The sequence below is a fragment of the Doryrhamphus excisus genome, chromosome 14 (assembly GCF_030265055.1).
Source record: "Doryrhamphus excisus isolate RoL2022-K1 chromosome 14, RoL_Dexc_1.0, whole genome shotgun sequence".
Lineage (NCBI taxonomy): Eukaryota > Metazoa > Chordata > Actinopteri > Syngnathiformes > Syngnathidae > Doryrhamphus > Doryrhamphus excisus.
The window spans coordinates 17,793,663-17,821,050 of record NC_080479.1 but is presented as its reverse complement, the minus strand read 5'-3'; the positions used below and the strand labels follow the sequence as shown (position 1 = coordinate 17,821,050).

The 27,388-nt window shown below is 34.7% G+C and overlaps 1 protein-coding gene across 3 annotated transcripts in view; it reads left to right on the top strand.

The window, feature by feature from the left end:
* The first annotated feature begins 6,120 nt into the window (after window positions 1–6,120).
* phf14 (PHD finger protein 14) overlaps window positions 6,121–27,388 on the top strand; it is an 80,820-nt gene continuing 59,552 nt past the window's right edge. The window contains exons 1-6 of one of the 3 annotated variants that reach the window (XM_058047703.1): window positions 6,121–7,270; window positions 19,586–19,689; window positions 21,228–21,426; window positions 21,723–21,869; window positions 22,791–22,901; window positions 24,136–24,884. In XM_058047703.1, the coding sequence (XP_057903686.1) occupies window position 21,869; window positions 22,791–22,901; window positions 24,136–24,884 (861 nt within the window). In that variant the 5' untranslated portion in view covers window positions 6,121–7,270; window positions 19,586–19,689; window positions 21,228–21,426; window positions 21,723–21,868. The remainder of the gene's footprint in view (window positions 7,271–19,585; window positions 19,690–21,227; window positions 21,427–21,722; window positions 21,870–22,790; window positions 22,902–24,135; window positions 24,885–27,388) is intronic. The other 2 variants (XM_058047702.1, XM_058047704.1) reach the window with 2 other exon arrangements.

Sequence of the window (27,388 nt, the reverse complement as noted above, 5' to 3'; positions counted from 1 at the left end):
GCTCTTATCTGGCCACTGCAGCTTTCTCACAAAATTAACCTTGGATATTTGGACCCAATTGAGCCGTTTGATTCTCCCTTTCTGTCTCCACCCCCCCCCCCCCCCCCCCCCTCCACACACACCCTTCACTCGCACACATTGTCCGCACACACACACACCTCATTCTCTTTGCTCTTACATGTATGAGCGGACAAAACAAACAACTCCTCGTGGATTCGCTCAAAGCCTTTATTGTCCGCGTCTTTCTTTGCTCCGCTGTCAAATTTTTTTTTTTTTTTTTGCTTGCGTTTTTATTCATGTGTGAATGTTGGAAGATCATACCGGAATTACTATAGCATGCTAACTGTTAGCATGCTATCATTTTAACTATTTTACTTAAGTCTAAATGTAAATGCGGTTGCACGGCTGGCAAGTAATTAGCCTCACAGCTAGGAGACCCGAGTTTTAAAAAAAACACACTAAACTCATCACACAGTAACTTAACACTCCAGAGGTGTACCTAAAAATATACAAAGAAGTACCAATATGAGTTTCCCATTCTGCACTGTGTCTGAGCAAAGCAGTCCGTTGCAGGACATGCGGCATAGAAAGTGGTTAGTACGCAGGTCTCACAGCTAAGAGACCAGAGTTCAAATTCCACCCTCAGTTTGCATGTTCTCCCCGTGCATCGTGGGTTTTCTTTTCCGGGTACTCCGGTTTCCTCCCACATTCCAAAAAACATGCTAGGTTAATTAGCGACTCCAAATTGTCCATAGGTATGAATGTGAGTGTGAATGTCCTACTGAGAACAAACAGCACTCGATTCATCACACTGCAACTTAATACTCAAAAGGTGTATAATCAAATACACAAACATGCCCCAAACATGCCGAATGGTTAGCATGTAGGCCACACAGTTAGAAGATCGGGAAGACGTGGGTTCGATTCTCATTGTGGAGTTTGCATGTTCTACCCAAAAACATGCTAGGTTAATTAGCCATTCCAAATTGTCCAAAAATATACAAAGAAGTACCAATATGAGTTTTGAAGTTTCCCATTCTGCATTGTGTCTGAGCAAAGCAGTTCATTGGAGGACATGCGGCATAGAAAGTGGTTAGTGCGCAGGCCTCACAGCTAGGAGACCCGAGTTCAATTCCGCCGTCTGTGTGGAGTTTGCATGTTCCCCCTGTGCATGCGTGGGTTTTCTTTTCCGGGTAATCCGGTTTCCTCCCACATTCCAAAAAACATGCTAGGTTAATTCGCCACTCCAAATTGTCCATAGGTATGAATGTGAGTGTGAATGTCTTACTGAGAACAAACACTTTGCTAACAGCACTCGATTCATCACACTGCAACCTAATACTCAAAAGGCGTATAACCAAATACACAAACATGCCAAATGGTTAGCATGTAGGCCACACAGTTAGGAGATCGGGAAGACGTGGGTTTGATTCTCATTGTGGAGTTTGCATGTTCTCCCCAAAAACATGCTAGGTTAATTAGCCACTCCAAGTTGTCCATAGGTATGAATGTGAGTGTGAATGGTTGTTTGTCTATATGTGCCCTGTGATTGGCTGGCCAACAGTCCAGGGTGTACCCCGCCTCTCGCCCCAAGACAGCTGGGATAGGCTCCAGCACCCCTGCAACCCCAATGAATGAATGAATTGTCAAATTGTACTTAAACCGAAGTAAAATTTTGATGTGAAATTTGGACCTTAACCAAAAAACATGCTAACCAAGGTTCCGCTGTACATCCAAATGTTTCAACCCAAATCCAAAACATTCAGTTCATTCAGAATATTTTGTTTGTTTTTCTCATTTTCATGGAATTTCTCATGATTTGACCCAAACATTCCCATTGAAACCAGTATCATTTTTCCATTCCGGCATCAAAACATTCAGGATAATAATTTCCTACATCCCAAATATTTTGACTTTTACTGTAATTCTACAATTCTACATTTTGACGTTAGCATTCAAACACTATTTTTATTCATAATTTTTTTTTTCGTACAAAAATTGCCGACTGATTATTTCGAAGTTGTAATTTGTGCCGCTTTGGCTGTCACGTCGCCGTGGAGGTAATCTCCAAGAAGGGAAGTGAAGCTCTCTCCTCTTCCTCCTAATCTTCACGCCTGCTCCTCTCAGATGCTTTTGGCACTGCATCACCTGGAGACTGATGGTCCCGACAACGTCACCTGTCCCCATCTGTAACACTAATGTCCCTGTCGCTTGACGCCAAGAGAAAACATAAATCAGCCATTCTGTCGGTCCCACTAATGGGACTTCTGCTAATGTATGTATACCCCCCCCCCCATCCCCCTCCCCAACCTCATTCATTCGCTACGCTGGAAACATATGCTAATCACGTCTCGGTGTCCGAGACACTTTTTCCTCTTCAAAGTCAGCCACAAGTACCATAAATAATAAAGATATTTTATTCTTCTATACCAAAACAAAACATCCATAACTTAGCTTTGTGGTAAAGCTGACAAAGCAAATGAGTGTAATCAGTGACGTGCAGTCGGGCTCTGGAATAACGATAACATAAAATAAATATTAATATGTGTCCATTGAACTGTATTCTAAATGTGTTTACACATTATTATTATTATTATTATTATGGTAAATGTTTCAGAATTTGCTAATTTATACAAATATAAGGCATTGAGATGTATTCAAAGACACACTGGTCACAATATTATATTGATGAGACAATAGCCACCGCAGGAAGTTCGCTGTCAAAAAAAAAAATGCTAATATGTTATTATGTGTTTTATATTGGGGGCTAGGAGTGTAAAGGTGACTATAGGGGTGTTATTTCATGTCTTGATGACTTTCATGTCTTGATGACTGCCACCGCAGGAAGTTCGCTGTCAAACAAAAAAAAGCTAATATGTTATTATGTGGGCGTCACGGTGGTCGAGTGGTTAGCGCGCAGACCTCACAGCGAGGAGACCGGGGTTCAATTCCACCCTCGGTCATCTCTGTGTGTAATATTCCACACTGGTGACATGTGTCAGTAATATTATATTGATGAGACAATAGCCACCGCAGGAAGTTCGCTGTCAAAAAAAATGCTAATATGTTATTATGTGGGCGGCACGGTGAGCAAGTGGTTAGTACGCAGACCTCACAGCGATGAGACCGGGGTTCAATTCCACACTCTGCCATCTCTGTGTGTAATATTCCACACTGGTCACATATGTAAGTAATATTATGTTGATGAGACAATAGCCACCGCAGGAAGTTCGCTGTCAAACAAAAAAATGCTACTATATTATTATGTGGGCTGCACGGTGGTCAAGTGGTTAGCACGCAGACCTCACAACTAGGAGAACAGGGTTCAATTCCACCCTCGGCCATCTCTGTGTGTAATAATCCACACTGGTTCCACACAGGAAGTTCGCTGTCAAATTTTTTATTTATTTTTATTTATTTATTTTTTAAAAAATGTTATTATGTGTTTTATATTGGGGTCCAGGAGTGTAAAAGTGACTATAGGGGTGTTATTTCATGTCTTGATGACTCTTATAATGTTAAAAACTGTATTTTGATGGCCGTAAACAAGTCTGGTTAGGTTTGGAGGGTTAAGGTTCAATAATGGGAAAATGTGTAAAGTGACATATTGTACAAAAAACAAATATTAATATGTTATTATGTGTTTTATATTGGGGTCTAGGAGTGTAAAGGTGACTATAGGGGTGTTATTTCATGTCTTGATGACTCTTATAATGTTAAAAACTGTATTTAGATGGCCGTAAACAAGTTTGGTTAGGTTAAGGTTCAATAATAACAAATATTAATATCTGTATAATAAATAAATATTAATATGTGTCCATTGAACTGTATTCTAAATGCGTTTTCACATTATTATTATTATGGTAAATATTTCAGAATTTGCTAATTTATACAAATATAAAGCATGGAGGAGATGCATTCAAAGACATTGTGATTATATGTAATATTCCACACTGGTGACATGTGTCAGTAATATTATATTGATGAGACAATAGCCACCGCAGGAAGTTCGCTGTCAAAAAAAATGCTAATATGTTATTATGTGGGCGGCACGGTGAGCAAGTGGTTAGTACGCAGACCTCACAGCGATGAGACCGGGGTTCAATTCCACGCTCGGCCATCTCTGTGTGTAATATTCCACACTGGTCACATATGTCAGTAATATTATGTTGATGAGACAATAGCCACCGCAGGAAGTTCGCTGTCAAAAAAAAATGCTAATATGTTATTATGTGGGCGGCACAGTAGTCGAGTGGTTAGCGCACAGACCTCACAGCGAGGAGACAAGGGTTCAATTCCACCCTCAGTCATCTCTGTGTGTAATATTCCACACTGGTTCCACACAGGAAGTTCGCTGTCAAAATTTTTATTTATTTTTATTTATTTATTTAAAAAAAATGTTATTATGTGTTTTATATTGGGGTCTACGAGTGTAAAAGTGACTATAGGGGTGTTATTTCATGTCTTGATGACTCTTATAATGTTAAAAACTTTATTTAGATGGCCGTAAACAAGTTTGGTTAAGTTTGGAGGGTTAAGGTTCAAAAATGGGAAAATGTGTAAAGTGACATATTGTACAAAAAACAAATATTAATATGTTATTATGTGTTTTATATCGGGGTCTAGGAGTGTAAAGGTGACTATAGGGGTGTTATTTCATGTCTTGATGACTCTAATAATGTTAAAAACTGTATTTAGATGGCCGTAAACAAGTTTGGTTAGGTTAAGGTTCAATAATAACAAATATTAATATCTGTATAATAAATAAATATTAATATGTGTCCATTGAACTGTATTCTAAATGCGTTTTCACATTATTATTATTATGGTAAATATTTCAGAATTTGCTCATTTATACAAATATAAGGCATTGAGGAGATGCATTCAAAGACATTGTGATTATATGTAATATTCCACACTGGTCACATATGTAAGTAATATTATGTTGATGAGACAATAGCCACCGCAGGAAGTTCGCTGTCAAAAAAAAAAAGCTAATATATTAGTATGTGGACTGCACGGTGGTCGAGTGGTTAGCGCACAGACCTCACAGCGAGGAGACAAGGGTTCAATTCCACCCTCAGTCATCTCTGTGTGTAATAATCCACACTGGTTCCACACAGGAAGTTCGCTGTCAAATTTTTATTTTTATTTTTATCTATTTATTTAAAAAAATGTTATTATGTGTTTTATATTGGGGACTAGGAGTGTAAAAGTGACTATAGGGGTGTTATTTCATGTCTTGATGACTCTTATCATGTTAAAAACTTTATTTAGATGGCCGTAAAACAAGTTTGGTTAGGTTAAGGTTCAATAATAACAAATATTAATATCTGTATTTCCTTTTATTGCTTTCTATTATAGAACTATGGAGCTGTGGAAGGATGACTGAAAACCAGCCAACCGGTACGCATTTCTCGGCACATCAGAATGATTGTTTATGAATTGAAATGAAACATTCCGAGGATTGAAATGCCATAGACAGATTTGCTTACTGATAATCCATGCAGAAAATTCCTTAGCGTGATCTCCCAGGTCATATTCACTTATCTTAAAGTGCTTTGACATTTCAATTTGCTCCTTATCTCCAAAAGAGGTCTTTTGAGCCAAAGGACGGCTTCATTTTCCATGTTCTACCGTAAAGATGGATGTAAGAACGTTGTCGCTGCCATGCCGGAGCCTTTTTTTTTTATTCCGGAGGAAATTATCAATCACTAAAGGAGTTGAAACTCATACATATTTTCCTTCTGAAATCCAACATTATCCATACTGAGAAAATGGGAAAAACTAAGGAAAATATTTTAAGCAACAACAGCAGAAATGGACAAAACAGGAAATGGAAAACTGGAAAAGGTTGGAATGCCACACCCAGCCGGGATGAGACCCCAGGGCAGACATGCTGGTGTCCTTCCGGTTGACCTGGAAGAGGTGGCTGGAGACTAGGACGTCCCTACTGAGACTGCTGCCCCTGGACCCCCGGATAAGTGTAAGAAAATTGATGGATCACAACAGTACCCCCCCCCCCTTCTTAGAGAGTGACCAACAGGCACACTTTTTGACCCCTTATTATGCCCCGACTCCAGTCTAAAAAATAAGAAATAATGGGAAACCAAAGACTGCCACAAGTGTAAGAAAATGGATGGGTCACAACAGTACCCCCCTCTTTCTGGAGAGTGACCAACAGGCACGCTTTTTGACTCCTGATTACGCCCCGATTCCAGTCTACAACCTGGACCTGCAACCTGGACCCGGATAGATGTCAGAAAATTGACAGATCACAACAGTACCCCCCTCTTTCTGAAGAGTGACCAACAGGCACAACAGGCACGCTTTTTGACCCCTGGTTATGCCCCGATTCCAGTCTAAAAAATAAGAAATAATGCAAAACCAAAGACTGCCACAAGTGTAAGAAAATGGATGGATCACAACAGTACCCCCTCTTTGTAGAGAGTGACCAACAGGCATTCTTTTTGACCCTGATTACGCCCCGATTCCAGTCTACAACCTGGACCTGCAACCTGGACCCGGATAAATGTCAGAAAATGGATAGATGGATCACAACAGTACCCCCCTTCCAAGAGAGTGACCAACAGGCACGCTTTTTGACCCCTGAGTATGCCCCAATTCCAGTCTACAACCTGGACCTGCAACTTGGACCCGGATAAATGTCAGAAAATGGATGGATGGATCACAACAGTACCCCCCCCCCCCCTTTCTAGAGAGTGACCAACAGACATGATTACGCCCTGATTCCAATCTCAGAAATAAGAAATAATGGAAACCCAAAAAAAGACCCATCCAGGACAGAAGACTGCCACACCCCGCACTTGCCCCCAAAACGATGGGACGCCGAGCCGAACCAATAACAAGAAGACACCACCAGACCACAAAAAACAGCAGTTGCCCCCATTATCCCCACCTCAAGTATGAGACCCCAGGGCAGACATGCTGGTGTCCTTCCGGTTGACCTGGAAGAGGTGGCTGGAGACTAGGACGTCCCTCCTGAGACTGCTGCCCCTGCAACCTGGACCCGGATAAATGTCAGAAAATGGATGGATGGATCACAACAGCACCCCCCTTCCAAGAGAGTGACCAACAGGCACGCTTTTTGACCCCTGATTACGCCCCGATTCCAGTCTACAACCTGGACCTGCAACCTGGACCCGGATAAATGTAAGAAAATTGATGGATCACAACAGTACCCCCCCACCCCCCCTTTCTAGAGAGTAACCAACAGGACCCCTGGTTACGCCCTTACTCAAGTCTCCAGGTATGCACCCAAATCATTCCCCCGAAATGTTTACCTCTAAAAAAAATCCTTGATCTAACCAAAGATTGTTAGCGCGTTAGCTAGCTAAAACCAGCTTTGTCTTTTTGACAATGTAAAACAGGGGTCTCAAACTCAATTTACCTGGGGGCCACTGGAGCTAGGATCTGGGTGAGACTGGGCCGCATCAGGGTTTCCAAAAAAAGCGAAAAAAAAAAACGCATTTATTAAAAACAGAAAAATGAATAAACTTTGCTTTGGTTCCGATTAGAGGAAAGCTCTGATAAAACATTCCACTGTTCTCAAATATCTTAATTTTTATTTTTCTACACAAAATAAGATGAAAAATAAATAAACAAATCAAGAATAAAGAAAATCAATCAATCAGTAATAAATAAATATAATAATAATAATAATAATAATTTATACTCTTTTTATTTATAACATATTGCGCAACTGCAGGGTCTTGAGACACATGCTAACTCGCAAACTAGACAGCTAGCGACTTAAATGGCAGCCTCCAAGTTATTTCCTTTAAACTTAAATAGCCAAAAACTTACCACTTCCACACATATAGGGAGGATAACTATTAACAGTTATTTAACCTTTAACATGAACATTAATCAAACGTAATTAATTTTTTTCTGGGTACATGATATCATACAGCATCCATATCAAACATTAAACTTTCATATCAAGGCGGGGGCCTCAAAGTAGTGTCCTGCGGGCCACATTTGGCCCGCGGGCCGCGTGTTTGAGACCCCTGGCTTAGCGGAAACGTACTGCAAAATACTGCAAACTTTTACAATGCAATTTTAGCGTGAAAAAGTGATGACATAATGTGCTACAATAATAATAATAAAAAATAATACAAATAAAAATATACTCTTTTTATTTACATATATAACAATATTTACAATATTTAACATATTGCGCAACTGCAGGGTCTTGAGACACATGCTAACTCGCAAACTAGAGCGCTAGCGACCTAAACGGTAAGCCTTCAATTTATTTCCTTTAAACTTAAATAGCCAAAAACTTACCACTTCCACACGTACAGGGAGGATAACTAAAAACAGTTATTTAACCTTTTATCATGAACATTAATCAAACGTAATATTTTTTTCTGGGTACAGGATACCATACAGCATCCATATCAAACATTAAACTTTCATATCAAGGCGGGGGCCTCAAAGTAGTGTCCTGCGGGCCACATTTGGCCCGCGGGCCGCGTGTTTGAGACCCCTGGCTTAGTGGAAACGTACTGCAAACATTTACAATGCAATTTTAGCGTGAAAAAGTGATGACATAATGTGCTACAATAATAATAATAAAAAATAATACAAATAAAAATATACTCTTTTTATTTACATATATAACAATATTTACAATATTTAACATATTGCGCAACTGCAGGGTCTTGAGACACATGCTAACTCGCAAACTAGACAGCTTGCGACTTAAATGGCAGCCTCCAAGTTATTTCCTTAAATAGCCAAAAACTTACCACTTCCACACGTATAGGGAGGATAACTATTAACAGTTATTTAACCTTTTATCATGAACATTAATTAAACGTAATATTTTTTACATACAGCATCCATATCAAAACAACATAACATTAAACTTTCATATCAAGGCGGGGGCCTCAAAGTAGTGTCCTGCGGGCCACATTTGGCCCGCGGGCCGCGTGTTTGAGACCCCTGACTTAGCGGAAACGTACTGCAAAATACTGCAAACTTTTACAATGCAATTTTAGCGTGAAAAAGTGATGACATAATGTACTTCAATAATAATAATAAAAATAAAAATATACTCTATTTACATATATAACAATATTTACAATATACAATATTTAACAAATTGCGCAACTGCAGGGTCTTGAGACACATGCTAACTCGCAAACTAGACAGCTTGCGACTTAAATGGTAGCCTCCAAGTTATTTCCTTAAATAGCCAAAAACTTACCACTTCCACACGTATAGGGAGGATAACTATTAACAGTTATTTAACCTTTTATCATGAACATTAATTAAACGTAATAATTTTTACATACAGCATCCATATCAAAACAACATAACATTAAACTTTCATATCAAGGCGGGGGCCTCAAAGTAGTGTCCTGCGGGCCACATTTGGCCCGCGGGCTGCGTGTTTGAGGCCCCTGGCTTTGCGGAAACGTACTGCAAAATACTGCAAACTTTTACAATGCAATTTTAGCGTGAAAAAGTGATGACATAATGTGCTATAATAATAATAAAAAATAATACAAATAAAAATATACTCTTTTTATTTACATATATAACAATATTTACAATATTTAACATATTGCGCAACTGCAGGGTCTTGAGACACATGCTAACTCGCAAACTAGAGCGCTAGCGACCTAAACGGTAAGCCTTCAATTTATTTCCTTTAAACTTAAATAGCCAAAAACTTACCACTTCCACACGTACAGGGGGGATAACTATAAACAGTTATTTAAACTTTTATCATGAACATGAATCAAACGTAATATTTTTTTCTGGGTACATGATATCATACAGCATCCATATCAAACATTAAACTTTCATATCAAGGCGGGGGCCTCAAAGTAGTGTCCTGCGGGCCACATTTGGCCCGTGGGCCGCGTGTTTGAGACCCCTGGCTTAGTGGAAACGTACTGCAAAATACTGCAAACTTTTACAATGCAATTTTAGCGTGAAAAAGTGATGACATAATGTGCTATAATAATAATAAAAAATAATACAAATAAAAATATACTCTTTTTATTTACATATATAACAATATTTACAATATTTAACATATTGCGCAACTGCAGGGTCTTGAGACACATGCTAACTCGCAAACTAGAGCGCTAGCGACCTAAACGGTAAGCCTTCAATTTATTTCCTTTAAACTTAAATAGCCAAAAACTTACCACTTCCACACGTACAGGGAGGATAACTATGAACAGTTATTTAACCTTTTATCATGAACATTAATCAAACGAATATTTTTTTCTGGGTACATGATACCATACAGCATCCATATCAAACATTAAACTTTCATATCAAGGCGGGGGCCTCAAAGTAGTGTCCTGCGGGCCACATTTGGCCCGCGGGCCGCGTGTTTGAGACCCCTGACTTAGTGGAAACGTACTGCAAACATTTACAATGCAATTTTAGCATGAAAAAGTGATGACATAATGTGCTACAATAATAATAATAAAAAAATAATACAAATAAAAACATACTCTTTTTATTTACATATATAACAATATTTACAATATTTAACATATTGCGCAACTGCAGGGTCTTGAGACACATGCTAACTCGCAAACTAGACAGCTTGCGACTTAAATGGCAGCCTCCAAGTTATTTCCTTAAATAGCCAAAAACTTACCACTTCCACACGTATAGGGAGGATAACTATTAACAGTTATTTAACCTTTAACATGAACATTAATTAAACGTAATATTTTTTACATACAGCATCCATATCAAAACAACATAACATTAAACTTTCATATCAAGGCGGGGGCCTCAAAGTAGTGTCCTGCGGGCCACATTTGGCCCGCGGGCCGCGTGTTTGAGACCCCTGATGTAAAAAAAAAAAAAAAAAAAAATGACAATCCAAATCAGAGCGCGTTTCAGGCGTGTTTCCGCAGATTGACAGTATGTCAATACAACTTCCTTGCGTCGTTATCTCGTTGTAGTAAAAAAAAAAAAATGACAGACAATAAGAGCGTTTTTATTTTTTTTTTATCATGGTTACACGGCGTGGCCCGCCAGCTCACATCTTTGCTTTGTTTCCGCCGTTTTTCAATTAACCTCCACAAATGAAGATGCCTTCATAAGGAACAAATAAAATCGGAATTTTTTTCCCCCCACTTTCTTCCTCTGCCGTGCTCTCTCTCTCTCTCTCTCTCACGCGGCGGTTATTCGCCTTTTTTTTTTTTTTTCCTCTCCTCTCGTCTGTCTATCCCTGTGCCACTCGCCTCTTGGCTGCCGTGTTCTGTTCAGGATGCTGAGCTCCACGCCGCCTCGCAGGCTTTTAGCGAGCACGAGGCTGCTGTGTGTCAGATTAAAGAGGGAAATCTGTGGTGTGCAGGGAGAGAGAGAGAGCTTTGTAGATATGGCGACGACGCCGTGATGATAACTTCCTCTTGCCTTTCCGTTTGGGCCGCCGCCGCCGCTGCTGCTGCAGGACAATCTCCCGCTCCGATCTGGTCCATCCTGCAAAGCTATCAGCGTTAGCATTGTTACGCTTTGCGTCCCGCTTTCTAACCGGGATGAATCTTAATTAAAAATGGCCTCTTGACAAGTTGCACGCACGATTCCCTGCCGGCTAAATTGGAACATGTCTTCGCTTCACACCTGAGAAATTTGTCAATGCTTTTTATTGATTGGGAAATGTGATACGTGAGGGAAGACTTGGGGGGGGGGGGGGGGGGGGGGGCTAAGATTATGAATAGCTAGTTTGCTATCAACACAAATGCTTTAATTATGTCAAAGGCTAAATGCATCTCAATGAATAATGAAATTAGCTAAGCTAGTGTGTTGCCTTTACGCAGGGGTGTCAAACTCGTTTTCTCTTATTTATTATACTATATTATGAAAATGTATTAATAATAAATATTATTGGATTTGATAGCAACTGCTCTGTCCAATTGAAATTCAGTTATTTTGTAATCATTTTTACTTAATATCATATAAATGTATTCAAATAAAATATTCAAATATATAAAAATACATGTTTTTAATATAAAAAAATAATAAAAAGTCATATTATATATAGTTATTTTATATTATATATATTTTAAGTTTTTAAAAATGAAATTAGTTTAATTTAGTTATTTTGTAATCATTTTTACTTAATATAATATTAATGTATTCAAATAAGTATAAAAATGAATATATAAAAATACATGTTTTTCAATATAAAAATAATAAAAAGTCTAAATATATCATATATAGTTATTTTATATTATATATTACGTTTTTTAAAATTAAATTAGTTTCATTAATTTAAATAATAATATATAATAGTATTAAAATAACAATAAATAAATAACTATTGTTAAATTAAAAAAATAATGATAATAAGAATTCTATGCTTTTCATTGATTTGGAAATGTGATACGTGAGGGAAGACTTGGGGGGGGCTTGGGGGGGCTAAGATTATGAATAGCTAGTTTGCTATCAACACAAATGCTTTAATTATGTCAAAGGCTAAATGCATCTCAATGAATAATGACATTAGCTAAGCTAGTGTGTTGCCTTTACGCAGGGGCGTCAAACTCGTTTTCACTGTGGGTCTCCACAAACTCCACACACAGATGCCCCAGCAGGGGAATCGAACCCGTGTCTCCTAGCTATGTGGCCTACACGCTAACTATCTCTCCCACCATGCAGCCTTGGTGTATACATCCATAGTATAATTATTATTTATTATACTATATTATGAAAATGTATTCATAATAAATAATCAGTAATTATTATGTTGGTTATTCATGATCATTTTTTATTGGATTTGATAGCAACCACATTATGAAGATAGTTGGAAAAAAAAAATTATTTAGTTATTTTGTAATCATTTTTACTTAATATAATAGAAATGTATTCAAATAAAATATTCAAATATATAAAAATACATGTTTTAATATAAAAATAATAATAAAAAGTCTAAATATATTATATGTAGTTATTTTATATTATATATATTTTAAGTTTTTAAAAATGAAATTTGTTTAATTTAGTTATTTTGTAATCATTTTTACTTAATATAATAGAAATGTATTCAAAGAAGTATAAAAGTGAATATAAAAAAATACATGTTTTTCAATATTAAAAATAATTAATAAAAAGTATGAATATATTATATATAGTTATTTTATATTATATATATTTTAAGTTTTTAAAAATAAAATTAGTTTAATTTAGTTATTTTGTAATCATTTTTACAGTATATAACATAAATGTATTCAAATAAGTGTAAAAAAATGAATATATAAAAATACATGTTTTTCAATCTAAAATAATAAATAATAAAAAGTATAAATATATCATATATAGTTATTTTATGTTATATATATTTTAAGTTTTTTAAAATTATATAAAAAAGATATAATAGTATTAAAATAACAATAAATAAATAACTATTGTTTCAAACATATAAAAATACATGTTTTTAAAAAAATAATAATAAAAAGTATAAATATATTATCTATAGTTATTTTATATTATATATATTTTAAGTTTTTAAAAATGAAATTAGTTTAATTTAGTTATTTTGTAATCATTTTTACTTAATATAATATAAATGTATTCAAATAAGTGTAAAAAAATGAATATATAAAAATACATGTTTTTCAATCTAAAATAATAAATAATAAAAAGTATAAATATATCATATATAGTTATTTTATGTTATATATATTTTAAGTTTTTTAAAATTATATAAAAAGATATAATAGTATTAAAATAACAATAAATAAATAACTATTGTTTCATAAAAATAATGATAATATTAATTCTAATATTATCGGAATAAAGTCCAACTATTATGGTAATGCAGTCACAATATTACAAATTCATAAAAGTTACAAAAACTATTTAAAAAGTTGAAATATTTGGAAACCTTGAAAAGGCAATGCAGTTGAAATATGCAGTTGAAATATATATTTAAGTTCTTAGCATATCTAGCATGTCAGGACACCCCTGACATGAGGTATAGGATAAAATGGCGATCGGTGCAACCATTGCATGACTTGTTTTGAAATCTCAGCGGCGCCGTTCCCCTTTCACGTCGACAAATCAAATGGCCGCCCATCCTGTAGCGGCAGCGCTCGTGACAAGGCTGATTGAATGAATGTTTCCTGCATGACACCGGGAACGTTTATCAGCACCACGGTGCTGCGGTTATGGATGATCCCGACACAATGCGCTGATGGCTGTCCCACCCGGAGGAGCCACGGTGCTGCTTATTTCAGCAAAAAAAGGGACAGTGCGAGGCTGGCATTTAGCGAGCATAAGCACAGGACATGCTGGATACCATGTCAACACGCGGCCTCTATTAGATCCGTCTGACCCCCCCCGTAGATAAATCTGGGATTTTATGAGTGTAAACAGTGCACAGGTCCTGCTTACACTCAGCAAGTCTGAGATTGTGTGAGGAAATGCTCTCGGGATTAAAGGAGTAACTGCTAAAGTCAAAATGCTGTGATACCACAATCCTATTCTACTTTGAGTTTTTACATTTTTTTCTCCACATGCATCCATCCATTTTCTTTATATTATTCTTTATTATTTTATTATAATTATTTTTATTATCATTATTTAATTTTTATCTCTTTTATTTATTATTTATTTCTTTTATTTATTTATTTATTATTTCTTTCTTTTATTATTTATTTATTATTTATATAAGTTATTTAGTATTTATTGTTTATTATTTTATTTATTTAGTATTTATTTAGTATTAATTTAGTATTTATTTGGTATTTAGTTAGTATTTATTATTTATTTATATTATTATTTATTTATTATTTATTTCTTTTATTATTTATTTATTATTTATATAAGTTATTTAGTATTTATTTATTGTTTATTATTTTATTTATTTAGTATTTATTTAGTATTAATTTAGTATTTATTTGGTATTTAGTTAGTATTTATTATTTATTTATATTATTATTTATTTATTGTTAGTATGTATTAACAATGTATTTATTTTATTTATTATTTATTTATTTATATATTTTATTTATTATTTATTTTATTATTTATTTTATTTTTTTTGTTTTTAATTTTTTATTTTTTTATTATTTTTTTTATTGTTTATTTTATTTATTATTTATTATTTATTATTTATTATTTATTATTTATTATTTATTATTTATTATTTATTATTTATTATTTATTATTTATTATTTATTATTTTTACTTAATGGATGATGGAAAATGGACGGAGGGATCACAACAGTACCCCCCTTCCCAGAGAGTAACCAACAGGCACAGCCGTTCCCCCAACCGAGGCAAGTGGTGCCAGGCAGCCCACCTCGCCCCAAAGTTGAGCAGAGTGTAAAAGTGACTATAGGGGTGTTATTTCATTTCTGGAGGGCTCTAATAATGTTAAAACCCGTACTTGGAAGTTCTCTAAATATGAAAATATTACATTTCTAAATAAGGAATCATACTTTGTGGTCAGGTCTGAAACGACTTAACCGTGATAAAGCGGGATTACTTATACTTAGTACTTCTACATATACTTCGACTTTATAGTTGTGATGTTTTACTGCACACACGACGCAAACACAACGCTACTTCCTGGTACGCCCGTGGCTTCTCACCAACGCCGGGAGACATTTCAAACAAATACGAGCCAAACAAAACTAATGGCGTGTAAATTGTTGATGTCTTGTGAAAACGAGCGGCGTGGGGGGGGGGGACGTCGTCTTGGCGTAATCACAGACACCACAAAGACATAATCACCAGGAAATGAATCTGTGCATCGCCATTGGACATTTGTGTGGAAAAGGTGTTTGATACAAATATGGCACACCTGCCTTGGAATACGTGCTTGGGGAGGAAAAGGCTGTTTAAGGAGTGAATGATTGACAGCCGACCTCCGTCGCCATCGTAAGACTTAATGATGTCACGCTTGCAAGGGAACGCCAAACAATAAAAGGCCTGCCAGGGAATCATTAAATTATTTTCAATTAGCTTTCAAGTAGGGTCGGGTTCACATGAGAAGAAGATAAGATGATGGAGTGTACACTCGAACGAGCAACTTAGATTTGGCTCACATGATCATAACCAAACCATACACCATCATCTTGCTTGGTTTATTTATTATAAATACATATAAATATGTATATATAAATAATATAATAATAATATATAAATAAATGCAATTCACCAATAAAAAATAATATGGAATCAATAGTGCAATAGTCGAGTGTGATGCTGTCAAAACATTTGTTCCATAATATTAAATATTATATTTGAATATTTGAATATTTATATATTATTTATTTATTATTATATATTTTATAATATATTTAAAATATTTTTTTATTTTATAATTAAACTTTATGGTACCATGAGGATATTATTTTTCTAAAATTATTCCTTTTTCTAGTTTTCTATTTTAAAATGTATTATGGTTTATTTGCTTGGTTTATTCATAAATACATATAAATATGTATATATAAATAATAATAATAATAATAATATATGAATAAATGCAATTCACCTATAAAAACTAATATTAAATAATAATGTTAAGTATTATATTTAATATTTTAAATATGTATATATTATTTATTTATTATATTATTATATATCTATAATAATAATAATAATAATAATAATATATAAATAAATGCAATTCACCAATAAAAAATAATATGGAATCAATAGTGCAATAGTCGAGTGCGATGCTGTCAAAACATTTGTTCCTCATAATATTAAATATTATATTTAATATTTTAAATATTTATATATTATTTATTTATTATATTATTATATGTTTAATATATTTAAAATATTATTTTATTTTTATAATTAAACTTTATGGTACCATGAGGATATTATTATTCTATTATTCTAAAATTATTCCTTTTTCTAGTTTTCTATTTTAAAATGTATTATGGTTTATTTGCTTGGTTTATTTATAAATACATATAAATATGTATATATAAATAATATAATAATAATATATGAATAAATGCAATTCACCTATAAAAACTAATATTAAATAATAATGTTTAATATTATATTTAATATTTTAAATATTTATGTATTATTTATTTATTATATTATATATTTAATAATATATTTACAATATTTTTTTATTTTTATAATTAAACTTTATGGTACCATGAGGATATTATTTTTCTAAAATTATTCATTTTTCTAGTTTTCTATTTTAAAATGTATTGTGGTGTATTTGCTTGGTTTATTTATAAATATATATAAATATGTATATATAAATAATATAATAATAACATATGAATAAATGCAATGCACCTATAAAAACTAATATTAAATAATAATATTAAATATTATATTTAATATTTTAAATATTTGAATATTTATATATTATTTATTATATTATTATATATTTAATAATATATTTAAAATATTTTTTTTATTTTTATAATTAAACTTTATGGTACCATGAGGATATTATTATTCTATTATTCTAAAATTATTCCTTTTTCTAGTTTTCTATTTTAAAATGTATTATTAAAATTTTGGCTTTATTATTATAAAATAAAAAATTCCCAGTTTTCTTGATAAATTATATTTTTATAATGTGCCGCGGGCCAATATAAAAGCAAAGCTATTTTTTAAGAGTAAACACATACTGTACATAGCACACATACTTAGCATTATCATGCTAAGTGTTAGCATGCTAACATCAGTGTGTTATCACTGTTACGATGCTGACATTAACCTGTTTAGCCATTTTGATAGGTATAAACTTACGGTACATAGACACTTAGCATTATCATGCTAGGTGTTAGCATGCTAACATCAGCGTGTTATCACTGTTACGATGCTGACAATAACCTGTTTAGCCATTTTGATAGGTATAAACTTACAGTACATAGACACTTAGCATTATCATGCTAGGTTTTAGCATGCTAACATCAGCATATTATCACTGTTACTATGGTAAAATTAACTTGTTCACTGTTTAGCCATTTTGATAGGTATAAACTTACAGTACATCAACACTGGGCATCATCATGCTAGGTGTTAGCATGCTAACATCAGCATATTAGTACATGGAAACTTATCGTTCTCATGTTAGGTGCCTAATGCTAAAATTAGAATGTTAGCATTTTAGCGATTTTTGCAACTCTAACATATATAAATACTTAGCGCTATATGTTAGGTGTTAGTACCTTAACAGTTAGCATGCTAGAATTGCTAGTCTTGTTAGCAGCCGAATGTCAACATGTTTGCATTTTAGCCATTTCCTCAGGTTTAAGCTTATATAGACACTTAGCGCTATCATGCTAGGTTAGCCCTTCGTGAGACAGGTTAGTTTTATCCTACTGATGATGTGTTGTTGCAATGCTAATCCTGCTAACATGAGTACGTTGACATCGCCAGCATGCCAACGTTGTTAGCATTTTTAAACATTAGTATAAACTTACATAGACACTTACCATGCTAACAGTTAACATGTTATCATCAAATCCATATACTAACTTACATAGACACTTACCATGCTAACAGTTAACATGTTAGCATCAAATCCGTATACTAACTTACATAGACACTTACCATGCTAACAGTTAACATGTTAGCATCAAATCCATACTGTATACTAACTTACATAGACACTTACCATGCTAACAGTTAACATGTTAGCATCAAATCCATATCCTAACTTACATAGACACTTACCATGCTAACAGTTAACATGTTAGCATCAAATCCATATACTAACTTACATAGACACTTAGCATGCTAACAGTTAACATGTTAGCATCAAATCCATATACTAACTTACATAGACACTTACCATGCTAACAGTTAACATGTTAGCATCAAATCCATATACTAACTTACATAGACGCTTACCATGCTAACAGTTAACATGTTAGCATCAAATCCATATACTAACTTACATAGACACTTACCATGCTAACAGTTAACATGTTAGCATCAAATCCATATACTAACTTACATAGACACTTAGCATGCTAACAGTTAACATGTTAGCATCAAATCCATATACTAACTTACATAGACACTTACCATGCTAACAGTTAACATTTTAGCATCAAATCCATATACTAACTTACATAGACACTTACCATGCTAACAGTTAACATGTTAGCATCAAATCCATATACTATAGACTGAGGACTTCCTGTATTGTCCTTCCATTTTGGAAAATAAGCACAATAAATGATCTTACCAAAACAAAAAAATAAACATCATGTCATCTCGGATTTTTGTAGCAATACCTTTAATATCATCGACATTCCATGAAGACATGTCCCGCCCCTACCGGCAAAGTCCATCATTTTTTTTTGCACTTCTGAAAAAAATGAAACATAAAGTCGAAGCAGTCTTGCGAAAGATTAATACAGAACACATTGCCACATGAATAACACCGTATAAACTGATAAATATTCCAATTTAAATGCTAAATCCAGACGTGTTTAGGGGGGGGTGGGGGGGTCCATATGTCAACAGAAATATTTCAGTATATTTTCGGCGAGGACTCATAAATAACATGGAATTCAATTACACCTGAGCTTTTAAAGCACACACGCTATGGTTCATCCTTAATGTTTTTATTTTATTCTAGACCCCTGACTGATACGTATGGCGGGATGCGTTCGACCAATCACAGCCTCCCGCACGCAGTGGCTATTTCTCTTTCTGTCTGTTTCCGAATGAAGACATATGTGTGTGAGTATGAATTCTGCCTTCGTTCTCACATATACCAGCACACTGAAAAGAAGAGATGACAATCGGTGATACGGGAATAAAGCAGGGACATCACCAGGATTGGGAAGATAGGGAGGATTTTAGTCCCTTGGGGTGTGTTTAGCCATGAAAACACAGCTTTTTGACTGCGGTTTCATAGTTGGAAAGGGGGTAGGTTCACAAGGGTCTAGCAGAGTAACACCTAAACACTTAACACCTCAAAGCCGTGTCCTACTGGCGTTTCAATTCTGGCAGTTATAGATACTGTTGGTGTCTGGGATTATCACTTAGCAACCCTTGCCTGTAGTATACCTTCTCTTAGCCAGCATGATTAAATAGTATAGTTAATGTTTATTTTTATTTTTATTTTTATTTTTATTTTTATTTTTATTTTTATTTTTATTTTTATTTTTATTTTTATTTTTATTTTTATTTTTATTTACTATAATTTTTTTATTTTAATTTACTATAAAATTTAAATTACATTTAAATTAAAAAAAAACTTAAATTACATTAGGATAAAAATATTTAAAAAACACCAACAAAAAAAAACACTAAAATCACAAATACTTAAACTTGCTGATATAGAAGCGAAAATAATAATAATAATTACACATTCTAAATTTTAATTTTAATTTTAATTTTAATTTTAATTTTAATTTTAATTTTAATTTTAATTTTAATTTTAATTTTAATTTTAATTTTAATTTTAATTTTAATTTTAATTTTAATTTTAATTTTAATTTAATTTTAATTTTAATTTACTATAAAATTTTAATTAAATTTAAATTTAAAAAACTTAAATTATATTAGGATAAAAATATTTAAAAAAAACAACAACAAAAACCACTAAAATCACAAATACTTAAACTTGCTGATATAGTAGCGAAAATAATGCATAAGGCTTGAAAAAAGGCTAAAATGTAAATTTAAATACCATTTAAATGTTCTAAATTGCAACCTTTTCTGATCCATAAGTCTCTTTTCCCCTCATATTATCGCTTTTTCTTCTCAATTTAGACATTCATTCTTAAATGAGGGGTCTAGAATAAAAACATGAAGGATGAATTTTAATTTTAATTTTAATTTTAATTTTAATTTTAATTTTAATTTTAATTTTAATTTTAATTTTAATTTTAATTTTAATTTTAATTTTAATTTTAATTTTAATTTTAATTTTAATTTTAATTTTTTATTTTTTTATTTTTTTATTTTTTATTTTTTATTTTTTATTTTTTATTTTTTTATTTTTTTATTTTTTTATTTTTTTTATTTTTTAATTTAAAAAAACAAACTGAAATTATATTAGGATAAAAATCAAATAAAAAAAACAAACAAAAAACTAAATTATATTATGAAAGCAGGAAGTGAACAAATGTAACAGTTACTGATTGTAAAAAGTACCAGATGGAGGGGGTAGGATTTAATAAGCTTTGCTTCTTCCTACTCCTTTTGGACATGTGGAACTGGGAACTGATTATGATGCATTCAATTGTAATCTGATGCATGTTCAAATGCAGTGCATATCCGAAGAGGCCAGAGGGGAATCTCAAGACATGTTGGAGGCGTTCTCTTAAACTAGCCTGGGAATGCCTCGGGATCCGCCCTGGAGGAGTTGGATAAAGTATCCGAGGAGAGGGAAATTTGGGTTTTCTTCCTGGAATGTGATGTCGGCGTAGAGGAAGATGGCGAATAGCTACTTTTGTTGTTGATTTATTTGTAAGTATTGAATTATTAGTCAATTTTGCTGTATTAGTAAATATTGATTATTTGTAAATGTTGTTTTATTAGTATTAATTGATATATGAAGTCATTGTGTGTATTTCTGAACATCACATACATGTTTTAATGGGATACTGTGTATATGTGTGTTAGCTTTGATGAATGCGATTAATTAATTGTGATTAATGTGACCTTTATTTTTCTCTTGGGAGCAATATTGGAGTAAATGGCTCCATTATGATTTTTTTTCATTTTGTGAAATTATATTTTGTGTCATCCTTTATTTATACTAGCGCCTTCTAACATGGAAGGATGCCGGTTCTCCATCTCCATGGCAACAACATCACGTTGCTAGTACGTCACCACCGCCGTGCTCGCCATTGTCCCCATGCCTCTTGCTGCTACCCGGAGAGCTACCTTGTAGAAATACCTGCTACAAAGTGAGTCCTTTATTCCTCCATTGTTATTACCAGTACTTATTAATCTTGGTCTTGAGTTCAGCGCTGCAACGCGTCGTTTAATGACGTCATTACCAGCCCCGAACACCATCGGGTTCAGTTAGCAGCTAGCAGGCTAACGCAGCACGGCTATCAACTTTGATTAGCATTTAGCATCATTTGCGGTTTAATATGTTGTTACTTATTGTGTAAATCACATACATTATATATACACATATACGTGTACATTACAACCAGTACATAAAGGTGGACATTTGTACGAGTACGTAGTTGGAACGAACGAGCGTTGCTAACGCTAGCTACGATGCGGTTAGCTTGCTAACCACATGCTAGTAGCTAGCAGCATTGAAGGACTAAGGGTGTTAATTCTGTGTAAATTTAGATAATAAAAGACACAATGTGCTAGCTGAGCTCAATGGCATTATGCTACTGGTTGTACGCTGTAGTTTATGACGCATTTATCACGCATTATGGCTACCTAAATACTTAAATAACAACGTATGTTTACATGGTTCTCACTGAATGTATCACGTGACTACCGACAGTAAGAAATACGTGTGGCAGGGGTGTCCAAAGTGCAGCCTAGGGGCCATTTGTAGTCCATGGCTTTTTTTTTGTGTAATATAGGAAGAAAATAAAAATGAAAAATAATGTATTTTTTGAAGCATACAGTTGAAATAGTAAAGAAAAAATATGTAATTTCAATTGTAACTTTAGGAAAAAATATTTTGTGGAAACTATTATTGCAGTAAATCAAAGATTATTTAAAAAAATGGTGAAAACCGGAACAAACACCCACCTTGATAATAGTACTAATAATAACTAATAGTGTTTTTTCTTTTTTGAAATATATATAAGTTCTTAACTCAGTTTATAGCTTGTGTTGTGTTTTTGTGCGTCCAGTGGACCGTGGGTTAAAACGCAGGCAGGTGAAGCCTCTTGCTGCTTCTCTCCTGGACGCCTTGGATTACGACAGCTCCGACGACAGCGACTTTGAAGTTGGAGATGCCTCAGGTATGGTGGGTTCTATACACGGTGGTTCCTCGCTATCATTTTGGGGGTCACCCTATTTTTGAGTCTTTTTCTTGGTTTCTATGATGAAGGCTCTTTTTGGTCTTTTTTCCCCATTTTTGCTGCTGTTTTCTTTTTAAACTTTTCAAATGATATGAACATCATAAACTCTATTCTTGTTGTATTCACAATCTCATAGTATTATATCTTTCCACCAACCTAATTTAGCAAAAATGACAACTTTATTTTGGTTAGCTTGTTTCTCATAATATTGCTATTTTTAAACAATTTTTTCAACAAATGTAGTCTTTAATATTTGAACTCTCTGCTACTTAAATGGCATTATTTTTTTCTTTCAATATTATGAGTTTATTCTCATAACATTGTGACTTTTTTCCTCCTTAGAATATGTTTTTTTTCTTACTATTTTGAATGTATTCTTGTAAAGTTAAAGCTGGCTTTTAAAAATTTTCAAATATTTCCCCACCCTAAAATGACAACTTTATTTTGTTTAGCTTGTTTCTAATAATATTGCTATTTTTAAACATTTTTTTCAACAAATGTATTCTTTAAAATTTCAACTCTATGCTACTAAAATGATATTATTTTTTTCTTTCAATATTATGAATTAAAAATTTTCCAATATTTCCCCACCCTAAAATGATAACTTTATTTTGTTTAGCTTGTTTCTAATAATATTGCTATTTTTAAACACTTTTTTCAACAAATGTATTCTTTAATATTTCAACTCTATGCTACTTAAATGACATTATTTTTTTCTTTCAATATTATGAGTTTATTCTCATAACATTGTGACTTTTTTCCTCCTTAGAATATGATTTTTTTTCTCTTAATATTTTGAATGTATTCTTGTAAAGTTAAAGCTGCTTTCTAAAAAAAATTCAAATATTTCCCCACCCAAATTTTTTCAATTTAAAAATAAAAAAAATGCATAATAATGGATTATGACTTTGGAAAAACAATGGTTTAGATATTTCAACTCCATACTACTAAAATGTAATTTATCCTCCTAATATTATGTTGCTAATCTGGTAAAATTGTGACTTTTTCTTATTAAATTGCAACTTTTTTCTTTAAATATTTTTACTTTATTTTTCAAAATTACTTCAGATTTTTTTCTTTTTTTTCTTCTGTTGATTTTTTATTTAAATGTCTTGTTAAATGATTTTCCATGAAATAAAAAATCTGTTATTCCCATTCTTTTGTGTTCTGCTAGGATCAGACGGCACAGGAAACGGCAGTGACGAAGAAGGTTCCAAAGCCAGCGACGCGGCTTCTGAAAGCGACTCCGACCAGGCGGGCTCTGCGGATGACGGCGTTGATGAAGACGAGTCCAAAGACTTGGCCGCTGAGGACAACTTCACTGAAGACGAGGAGAAGTCCAAACAGCAGAACTCCTCAGACGGCTCCACCAAAGACGCTCCCGCCGCCAGTCCACCTAAAAGCAGACGAAAGAGCAAGAAGGCCTCGGAGCCCGAGTCCAATTCAGAGCTTGGCGGCAGCGGCGCCTCGGCGTCTGGGCCCGGCAGCGATAACGCGGAGGAATTACAGGCGGAGCCCAAGAAATGGAACTTTCGCCGGAACCGTCCCATGCTTGACTTTACGAGCATGGAAGAGCTGAACGAGATGGACGACTACGACAGCGAGGATGACAACGACTGGAGACCGACGGCGGGCAAGAAGAAAGGCAAGGCGGGTGTCCAGAAAGCGGGCACGGAGGACGAGGGCGGGGGTAGCGCAAGTGACGACGATGACGACGACGATGATGATGATGACGATAATGATGAGGAGGACGATGACGACGATGATGAAGACGACGACGACAAGGAAGATGGCGAGGATGAAAACAACAGCAGCAGCGAGAGCGACAAGGAGGCGAAGAAGGCCGGGAAAAAAGCGAAGAGCACCCACGCTTTTGACGAAGAACTAACGAATGACAGCATGTCCCAGGGGAAAGGACACGAGGTAAGTCGGTTTTTGCTAGGACAAGAACCCGAGGTGCATTCACAGACATTGCGTAAATAACCCGCACATTCACCGGTCATATTCATTTTGTCATACAACATTTTTTTGCTAACTGCTAACTGACTTCGCTAACTTGCTAACAGGAAAGACAATCACCAGATCTCACCTCCTCAATTCAGTTTGTGCGCACCACTGTGGAAGCTTGCATTTAGTGCATTTAATTGCTTTTAGTGGGGGTCGTTGAGGGATAGTGCTACGAAAACACAGCATGGTCACACTCATTTAACACTCCCTTCGCTCCTTGTGAAATATGTAAATTGGGTTGTCCAAAGTGCGGCTTGAGGGCCGTTTTTGGACCACATTTTTGTAGGCTTTTGAACGGCACATTGTAGCAACAAAATATCAAATAGTTGTACAGATCACTTAAAGAAACATATGATTCCACGGATTTGCTAATAGAATCATGGAGTGGGCCGATAAAAACGAAATGTACTGCTTAACGTGGAATCTAGCGAGCTAACACGTTAGCATCTCCAACTTCTATCCATCCATTTTCTTATTAGTATTATTTGTTTTTATTTATTAGTTTTGTTGTCATGCAAATTTTGAGTTGCCGGACCAGAGCAGGAGGGGATAGAAAAGAAGAAAAAAGTGTAATTGTCACTGAGAATGGATGAAAGGAGAGGGACTGCCTCCGACCACCCAGTAAACCCCGCCCCACACAGGCCGAAGGCCGAACCCCCATCACCAGAGAGAACGACGAGCACGGCAATATGCAACCCTATGATTTCACGGATTTGCTAATAGAAACTTGAAGTGGGCCAATAAAAATAAAAAGTACTGTTTAACGTGGAATCTAGCAAGCTAACATGTTAGCATCTCCAACTTCTATCCATCCATTTTCTTATTAGTATTATTTGGTTATATTTATTAGTTTTGTTGTCATGCAAATTTTGAGTTGCGGGACCGGAGCAGGAGGGGATAGAAAAGAAGAAAAAAAGTGTAATTGTCACTGAGAATGGATGAAAGGAGATGGACTGCCTCCGACCACTCAGTAAACCCCGCCTCACACAGGCCGAACCCCCATCACCAGAGAGAACGACGAGCACGGCAATATGCAACCCTATGATTTCACGGATTTGCTAATAGAAACTTGAAGTGGGCCAATAAAAATGAAAAGTACTGTTTAACGTGGAATCTAGCAAGCTAACATGTTAGCATCTCCAATTTCTATCCATCCAATTTCTTATTAGTATTATTTGTTTTTATTTATTTGTTTTGTTGTCATGCAAATTTTGAGTTGCGGGACCGGAGCAGGAGGGGATAGAAAAGAAGAAAAAAAGTGTAATTGTCACTGAGAATGGATGAAAGGAGATGGACTGCCTCCGACCACTCAGTAAACCCCGCCCCACACAGCCAGGCCGAACCCCCATCACCAGAGAGAACGACGAGCACGGCAATATGCAACCCTATGATTTCACGGATTTGCTAATAGAATCTTGAAGTGGGCCGATAAAACGAAATGTGCTGTTTAACGTGGAATCTAGCGAGCTAACACGTTAGCATCTCCAACTTCTATCCATCCTTTTTCTTATTAGTATTATTTGTTTTTATTTATTAGTTTTGTTGTCATGCAAATTTTGAGTTGCCGGACCAGAGCAGGAGGGGATAGAAAAGAAGAAAAAAGTGTAATTGTCACTGAGAATGGATGAAAGGAGAGGGACTGCCTCCGACCACCCAGTAAACCCCGCCCCACACAGGCCGAACCCCCATCACCAGAGAGAACGACGAGCACGGCAATATGCAACCCTATGATTTCACGGATTTGCTAATAGAAACTTGAAGTGGGCCAATAAAAATGAAAAGTACTGTTTAACGTGGAATCTAGCAAGCTAACATGTTAGCATCTCCAATTTCTATCCATCCAATTTCTTATTAGTATTATTTGTTTTTATTTATTTGTTTTGTTGTCATGCAAATTTTGAGTTGCGGGACCGGAGCAGGAGGGGATAGAAAAGAAGAAAAAAAGTGTAATTGTCACTGAGAATGGATGAAAGGAGATGGACTGCCTCCGACCACTCAGTAAACCCCGCCCCACACAGCCAGGCCGAACCCCCATCACCAGAGAGAACGACGAGCACGGCAATATGCAACCCTATGATTTCACGGATTTGCTAATAGAATCTTGAAGTGGGCCGATAAAACGAAATGTGCTGTTTAACGTGGAATCTAGCGAGCTAACACGTTAGCATCTCCAACTTCTATCCATCCTTTTTCTTATTAGTATTATTTGTTTTTATTTATTAGTTTTGTTGTCATGCAAATTTTGAGTTGCCGGAGCGGAGCAGGAGGGGATAGAAAAGAAGAAAAATGTGTAATTGTCACTGAGAATGGATGAAAGGAGAGGGACTGCCTCCGACCACCCAGTAAACCCCGCCCCACACAGGCCGAAGGCCGAACCCCCGTCACCAGAGAGAACGACGAGCACGGCAATATGCAACTCT